The 9,027-nt window shown below is 29.2% G+C and overlaps 1 protein-coding gene across 1 annotated transcript in view; it reads right to left on the bottom strand.

The window, feature by feature from the left end:
- Nucleotides 1-1,192: 1,192 nt before the first annotated feature.
- Nucleotides 1,193-9,027, bottom strand: part of LOC111631909 (L-gulonolactone oxidase-like) — a 39,711-nt gene continuing 31,876 nt past the window's right edge. Inside the window, exons 6-7 of the mRNA XM_023376243.1 lie at nucleotides 5,336-5,426; nucleotides 1,193-2,563 (exon numbers count right to left, since the gene is read on the bottom strand). Coding sequence (XP_023232011.1) covers nucleotides 2,432-2,563; nucleotides 5,336-5,426 — 223 coding nt within the window. The 3' untranslated portion in view covers nucleotides 1,193-2,431. The remainder of the gene's footprint in view (nucleotides 2,564-5,335; nucleotides 5,427-9,027) is intronic.

The raw sequence follows: 9,027 nt of genomic DNA, 5'->3' as shown, positions 1-9,027 counted from the left end.
AATATGGCTCCAGTACATTAAAAATGAGCTGAATGGACATCTGAAGAAGCCTCAGAAGTTTAGAAGAATTTTTTTAGCCAGCATTGACGTATGAATAAGTTTTATATACATTACTGTACTATACAGGTGTCTAATTTACGTATTTACGTGCAAATTAATAATAAATAATGAATAACCAAGGAAATAAAACTTGCGATTGTGTACAACTTTTTCTAAAATAATAAAATAGGTATTATTATTAAGAATAATTGCTTTTAATAAAGTGCAATTGAAGAATATATATATATTCTCTTTAATTTAATAACTTTAAAAACTTAATTTTTTAAATTAAGTACAGATGATTAAGATATAACATTAAGTAGTTCGGAATTACAGCTGCGCTAAGTACAAATAATAAATCAAGAAACTTTAAGTGGACCTTAATTAGAGAGAGCATTTTCTTTAAATACTAATTTGTAAGATACGAAATCTTACAGCAAACAGCATGGATAATTATGTCATTTGTTAATAAACTATAATGGATATTTTCAAATATACATATTTAATCGTAATTATAGATTTTAAAATCATAGATTTGTATCTATGTTAACCATAAACGCTTCCTCCAGCTAATTGCAATTTGAAGTGTGTCAGGAGTAAACTTTATCGTGAGAAATAATATATTAACAGAATATTTTTCTAAAAGTTTGTAAAAAATATAAGTTATGTTCACTTTTCTCGGCCACAATTATGCTCTAAAAACAATTTTTTACTGCTCTGTTTAACTCTCGAGAAGCGATTACTGTGATAGAAATTAAATGTATCAGACAGTACGAAAAAAGTAATTAAAAGAAATGTTTTTTTTTCAGTTTAAATGAAGCAAAAACAAAACTAAATTTTCAAAGAAACGATTTGAATAGTAAATAAATAGCTTAGAAATTTCATTCAATTAAGATTACTCGTGGAACATAAAAATCCTTTTAATTTATTCAATAAAAATTAACGTAAAGTTATTAATTCTGAGACCCAAGATTTTTCATGAAACATGGTAATTTCCATTCTTATCGTTAGAAATTAACACGGAACACGATAATTTCTAAATTTTAGTTATTTGATAAATCATTTATTTCTATAAATTGTTTAAATTAAACTAGTGCTTCTAAAAAATATGCGCTATTCTGTTTGTATTTAGACTTTAATATATTCATTATTATAAACAATTGTTTAAATTAAACTAGTGCTTCTAAAAAATATGCGCTATTCTGTTTGTATTTAGACTTTAATATATTCATTCATTTATAAAAAGTTTCAATATTTTTTTCCCAAATTAAAAAAGTAATTCTCAAGGTAATTCCAAAATATAAAAAAAAAAATGTTGAAGTTATTAAAAAAATTTAACAGCTAACTGTTAAACTTGCTATGATTGTTTTTGAAATAGTATTTGGTGAGAGGAAATGATCCATTAAAAAAATGTAATTCGTTGTAATGGATCATTTCCTTTGAAGCTTAAAAGAAAAATAAACTTTATTGCACAGATATAAATGAGCAATAACAGGTATCTTTCAGCTGATGAACTATCAGTTTTGTATAGACATAATGCAAAAATTTATAGTGAAAAAATGGTTGTATTTGTATGTTACTAACACAGGATGTCCAACAAAGAACTAACAGATTACAGAAACTCATTTATTTTACGAAAATAGATACAATCACATAGTTTGCTCTAATTAGTGAACAACACAAAAATTTCTCAACTTTAAAAAATCTCAATATTTTCTATGTTCTTATTCTCACATTATGCAGACAATCTCCGCCCAGGCATAATATACCTTGAGTAAGTTCCAACTGCATTTATTATGCAACCTTTTAATATTTCAATATCTGTAACAGGTGTTTGATAAACCAGATTCTTTGCATAACCCAACAAGAAAAAGTCTAAATTATGTCAGGGGAGCAATGTGGTGACTGAGCTGGTCTCTCTTACTCCATCCATCAGTTAAAAAAAGTTTCACTCAAAAGTTCTACTTTTAGCAAAGTACACCCTCTGTTTTTGTAATGCAGAACAAACTTTTGAAGTTTCACTAATGGTTACTGAAAATTGTATGTTGGGTCTATTTTCCTGAATGCTAATACCTTTTGTAATCCATCACTTCTTTTCAGACATCCTGCATATCACAAACTATAAATGATTAATTTGTATAAACAAAAGCACAGAATAATCACTAAAATCAGATTTTTGAAATAATAATTTAAGATATATTGCCAAGAATAAACTGTATATTTTTGTTTATAAATTCGTAATAAAGTTTCTTTCTAAAAAAATTCGAAATCCTATATCACGTCTATCTGTGTAAAATTATTTAGCTCATCTACAACACATGATTCTGTTGATTATTTACATGTCATAAATAAAAACTAAAAGTATTGGATAAATGCACTATTATTAGCAATTTTAAAATGTAAAAATCCTTTTGAGATAAGGATTAACAAACATATTTGTGGGGTCTAATTTTTCTCTGATGCTACACCACGTGTTGAAGCATGGATACATTTTTACGAATTCTGGAGCGGTTACTTTGTGAGCCTGTGAAATAAAATTCAAATTTTTGTTAATTCTAATATGTTTTCATAAACAAAATCTAATATAAGATATTAAACTTATATAACAAAATTTAAACAGATAATAAATTAGCCTTTAATTATTTTAGTGAAAAAAAATCCTAAAAAAAGAAACAAGTAATTATTTATTGTGATATCACAATGCTGGGCTGCAGTTTTTAATTTATTTAATTTAAAATATATGCTCTCTACCTCAAATTAATAGTGGCTTGCCCTGTATGTCATACTTTTCCTTTAACAATAGAGTGGGGCCAGTCATCTATCTAACATGTTTTGGGGAAAAATTTTTCAATTAAAATAACATAACTTCTAGCCTGTATATAGTTAATCAGGACCTCCTGCCCTTAAGGTTTCCATTTCTGGTCTTGTCTTTCATCTACCTAACTCCACTCTTGAGAGTAAGGAAAGATAGACGGATGGACAACAGTAGGAATTTATAGGTCTACAATTTTTCAATTTGCTGCCTAATAAATATTTCTATAAAAATAAACTATTGCATCCTTTCCATATAAAACTATATTAAAAAAATTTTCAAGACATTAACTTTTGTCTTCTGTAAAACTAAAAATACAACAATTTTGTATTTAGTGTAGAGAGAAGACAGAAGACATTCAATAAATTTTTAACAGAAAAAATTTATTTAATTTTACATAATTTGCTCCAAACTGCAAAAAAAAATATGCTAATTGTAATAGATTATTATAATATTAGGTTGTTCGGAAAGTAAGTTCATTTTTTTTACCACTAGACCAATGTTTCTCAACCTCTAACGAATAGTCGCCCCCTTCACTTCAAAATTCCGATGCCGAGGGCCAAGGTTAACGCCAAATTTGTACTGCATTGAATAGACTAGTGACTAGTATAATGTTATTTGTTTAATTATTATACGATATAACGAATAAAATATCCAATTATTCTTACTATAAAGTTTTACTATATCGTCCAGAAAATTGTTTTTTGGCCCCCAAAATATAAATTGTTACTAATCGCCCCCTCAACATGGAAAAACGCCCACATGGGGGCGATATCACCCACGTTGAGAAACACTCCACTAGACGGATTAGTTGTATTTTCCCCGCCATTTTCATTCTAAACCATATTATCATTATATATTTTGACAGCTAGCACTTTAAGGCTTATTTGTAAAAAATTTTGTTTGATTTCGTGCAATTGTTTATTTTTTGTGTCCCATCAAATATGGAAGATCAGAAGCAGCATTTTCAGCATATTTGGCTCTTTTATTACCAAAAAGGTAAGAATGCTGTTCAAGTGAAAAAAAAATTGTGCGACGTGTATGGAGAAGATATGTTGAGAGAAAGACAGTGCCAAAACTGGTTTACAAAATTTCGTTCTGGCAATTTCAAAATTGAAGATGCACCACATTCTGGATGGCCAGTTGAAGCCAATGAAAGCAAAATAAAGGTAGTGATTGAAGCAAACTGCTGAATAACAACACAGGAAATCACTAAGATTAATTTTGTCAAATTGAACCATTTATGATTACTTGAAACAAATTGGTTTCATTTCAAAGCTCGATATATAGGTTCCACATGCTCTTAAAGAAAGATGCTCTCTTTAGTGGAATTTTAAGAAAATTTTTTTTGGCGCTTTTACTAGACAATTTAACAATTAATTTGAAAGTGTACTGCCATCGAGTAAACAAATTGAGTAATATCATCAAACAGAAAAGGCAATCAGAATTGATCAACAAAACAGGTGTAGTGTTTTAACGTGATGATGTCAAATTTCACACAAGTTTGGTAACTCTTCAGAAACTGTTATAACTTAGATGGGACATGCTATCACACAGACCATATTCACCAGATCCAGCACACTCAGATTATTACTTGTTCCAGTCTATACAAATTTACTTGAAATGACAATGTCAAAAATCACTTGGATCAGTTTTTTGTAAGCAACGATCAAAACTTTTATGAATGTGAAATCATGCTACTACCAGAAATGATGACAACAGGTATTTGACCAAATGGTTGATATATAATTCAATAAAATATTTATTTATTATAAAAATATTTTTTTTTTTTCCATGGAAAAAATGAACTTACTTTCCAAACAACCAAATAAATCTAACTCAAATATATACAACTATAATTATACTGAAATACATTACACAGAGCAATTGAAAAATTTTTGAAGTTATAAATCAACTGAATTCTAAATCGAATAAAATAATTTTTAATTATCACATTTTAAAAGTTTATTCATAAAGTACGTTCATAAAACTATGGAATTTTATTCCTTTAAAATATGTAATAATAGATATAATATCATAGTCTCTAGATCAGGTGTGGCCAAACTTTTATCCCTTAGGGGCTACTTTTTTGGTAAAATATAGTCTGCGGGTGACTATGAATATGGGCAAACAATTTTAGAATTTTTATATGCGCATGCGTTAACATTCATTTGCATTGTTCATCGGGATAAATACAAACAGTATGGGTACGTTGCACAGACAGTCTATTATTGTAAGAATAAATTATTGAATTAAGATTTTTAAACATTAGTTTAAGTGAAAACAAATTGTTCAACTTTAGCTTCGCGGGCTAATTTCAAAACCTTTGCGGTTGACCGTGATCTATGTGTTGGCTTTGACTTTATAATTATTTGACATATATGATTTATGATTATCTGACATTCTAATGTACTCAACATAGGTAAATGCTGTTTACAATGTTATGTGAAATGATTCAAGAAAGGACTTCACATAATTACTCACTTTTGCCCAATGAGGTCGTCCCCCAACACTTCCCATAATTGTTTCGTAAGCTTCCCAATATTCTTCGTATAATACTGATCTACTATAAGGCCTGTAAATAGTCAATAATATTAATAATGATATTTTTCAGTCATACAAATTAGTAAACTTTTTAAACTCGTTAACAGAATCAAAGAAGAAATGAAAGAAACAATGAAAAACAACTCTAGGGGCATTAGTGGTCTACAGTTACTATTTGATGTTAATATGTTTTGTATTTGTGTATGTTTTTATTTGGTTTATGTTATTTTAAATTTAAGAATACTTTTTAAAATTTTATGTCATATTTAAAAATATTTTAGAAAATAATTTAAATGCTTTATTCTATAATGGACTCCTAGAAAAGTTCTATATGGAATTCAAATTTTATCCATTATTCCGTAATAAACTCTGAGAAGTTAGTTTTTTGAAACAGGAATGACTTGAAAGAAACCAAAACGTTTTTCAGCAAATAGAAAAATTTGCTTTCCTTAAGAAGCCATTTTTAAAGTATCTATTTGATAATCATGATGCCAAGTTTTGTAGATTATAAGGTTGTAAGTGCTACACACATAGAGCATTAGTAATTTATCCTCATTTAGTTAAAAGTCTGAATGAATGAACCAAGATTAACTGCTTGAGCATAAAATTTATAAAAAAAGAAAAAGTTAGAAAGTGGGGCCAGTCATCTATCTAACATGTTTTGGGGAAAAATTTTTCAATTAAAATAACATAACTTCTAGCCTGTATATAGTTAATCAGGACCTCCTGCCCTTAAGGTTTCCATTTCTGGTCTTGTCTTTCATCTACCTAACTCCACTCTTGAGAGTAAGGAAAGATAGACGGATGGACAACAGTAGGAATTTATAGGTCTACAATTTTTCAATTTGCTGCCTAATAAATATTTCTATAAAAATAAACTATTGCATCCTTTCCATATAAAACTATATTAAAAAAATTTTCAAGACATTAACTTTTGTCTTCTGTAAAACTAAAAATACAACAATTTTGTATTTAGTGTAGAGAGAAGACAGAAGACATTCAATAAATTTTTAACAGAAAAAATTTATTTAATTTTACATAATTTGCTCCAAACTGCAAAAAAAAATATGCTAATTGTNATTTTTGTAAATAATCGAAAACTTCAATTATGAAGAATTATATCCTGAGTTATTACAGAAATTGTATGAATATGCAAATAAGTAGGATAACTCGAAATTATCACCAGAGGGCCTGAAGCAGTTAAAGAATGGATAAGGACAGTATGGTGAGAAGAATTCTTCATGTTTTTAATGTAAAGTGTCAGAACCTACAACAGAAGGCTGACACTTGATCGTTTTTAACATTGTGATCGCTCTCTTTACTTGTTTACCTTTGTTTTTTAAGAAGTTATTCTTCAACAAAAAACCCTGTTAACTGTTACTTCTGGTGTTGTATAAAAAAAGGATTAAGATAGACTCGAAAATTTGATATTTTTGTAAATAGTCGAAAACTTCAATTATGAATAATTTTTAAAGTTGTTCTAAATGATGTCAGAAATTATCAAAAAATAAAAATGCATAAATTGGGACTATATAACATACACAGTTCTATTATCATTACTGAAATGCTGGACTGAAATTAACCCACTCTTGTACAGTACATAGAAATTTAAAAAGAAGAATTTGATTTTTTTCTAATTTCCAGAAATTTCAGTAATCAGAAATACAGACTATAAGAAATGTAATGCAACATATTCTAATTACTGTATCTTACATTAAACAGCACACGTAATAACTGAAACAGTACAACGGTGAAACTAATACCTGTATTTGATTTCCAGCAAATAACTTTAATGCTCTTAATGTTCTTGGCCACAATTAATTAATTAATTTAAATTAAGAGGCCCTCATCAGGAAATAAAACAAAAAATACAAAAAAACAGTCCTATCATTTGACAGAGAATACCATTACATTTATAACAGAAATTCCAAATATTCAAAAAGATGTTCAATATGTGTCCTGGTGCACAGTTTAAAAAAATAAATGAAATGCTTTCAATAATTCAATTCTTTACAAGGCATGATATAAAAATTTAAAAAATTAAATTCTGTGCAAACCTATAAAATATTTTTGAGCTTGCAGTATTGTAATGGCATCCGAGTTAACACAACCTCCTTTCTTCTCAGCCATATAGATTTCTAAAGTTTCCAAGGATCATAAGTTGTGTCAGTCAAAGACCATGTGTAAAAGTCCAGCATGGGGAACCTCAGGTTCAGTGGCAAAATGTGCAAGCACTGTGTTGAAATTTTCCTTGGTCATGTCATATTTGTGGTTGAGTATTTTGGCTTGCAGGAACTGATTGTAGATCCTATATATGATAATCGAGTGTTAAACCATTCATCTTGTAATGGGATAAAGTGTTTTTATGACACCAACATTATTAGAGCATTAAAGTTATTTGCTGGAAATCAAATATAGGTTAGTTTCACAGTATCTTAAATTATAAATATTAATAAAATTTATGTAGAAAAAGTTTTAATAATTACATTATTATTTATTTAATGCATTGGATAGCAGCCAAAAAGCAGTCAGAATTTGAATAATGTAATAATTGCCATAATAAAAAATATTGTTCTAAAAATTAACTACTCACCACACCTATATAACAATCACCTACACTGAACCAATTTATGGTGTGGTACGATCGACTAAAAAGTACAAAAAGAAACGTTTTTCGAACCCCTTCTGGGCTCTTCATCAGGTTACTCCAGGTTTCCTTCCTTTTATATACTTAGCAATGCCAGCTAATGTCTAAAGCAGGGGTGTCCAACCCGCGGCCCGCATGCGGCCCAATAAACATGTAAACAAAACCGACAAATTTTATTATTAATTTATTTATTTCAATGGAATACACCTCAAAAAAGAAGTTTCATAAAGCTGTAAACCTTTATACACATTATATTTTTTAATAGAAAAGAAATATTTTCAAATACTTGAATTGTGTGAATGAGGAAGGAATACTAAATAAAGCTGAAATCGTGACTCAAAGGATTATAGCCCTAAATTCAAGGAAAGAAGAAAAAGGCAAAAAAATAAAAAGAATTGAGAAAGGTTGGAAAATTAAGGATCAATATTTGCATAACAGAAGGTCTATTTAACCTTCTCACTTCTTTATTTTTTGACCTTTCTCTCCTTTCCCTGAATTTAGGTCTATAATCCTTTGAATACCAACTCTAGCTTTATTTTAAATTCCTTTCAGCGTTGCAAGATTTGGCAACTTTGTGCCAAATTTGGCTACCCTGTTTTTAGTTTGGCGTAAAAAATATCATTTGGCACATTGGCTACATTTTGGGCTACATATTATTTATAAATATATTTGTAAGTTCGCCGACTTCCTGGGGGAATCGTTAATCCCGCGTCAGAATGATCTAGGGTCGTACGCAAGTGGGTGTGGCGGAGGAGACACAGATGACAAGTATTGGACAAGAATCTGTTTAATTTAACAGGAAATAACTTACACTATGCACAAAGTTCCTTAACCAATTAAATGTTTGTAAGTTTTAAACGTCGAGGATGTTTTTCTATCATCACTCTGAGATGGGCCCTGGGGCTGCGGTAGGTAAGGAGACTTGTCGGGAGGCGTCGGCGGCACGGCTCTCTCGATGGACACTAGTGCGGACTCTTCGTCTTTT

The sequence above is a fragment of the Centruroides sculpturatus genome, unplaced genomic scaffold (assembly GCF_000671375.1).
Source record: "Centruroides sculpturatus isolate CEXI.00-Female unplaced genomic scaffold, Cexi_2.0 scaffold718, whole genome shotgun sequence".
NCBI classification, from domain to species: Eukaryota; Metazoa; Arthropoda; class Arachnida; order Scorpiones; family Buthidae; genus Centruroides; species Centruroides sculpturatus.
The sequence above is the reverse complement of the archived record's forward strand: the minus strand, read 5'-3'. Positions and strand labels throughout refer to the sequence as shown.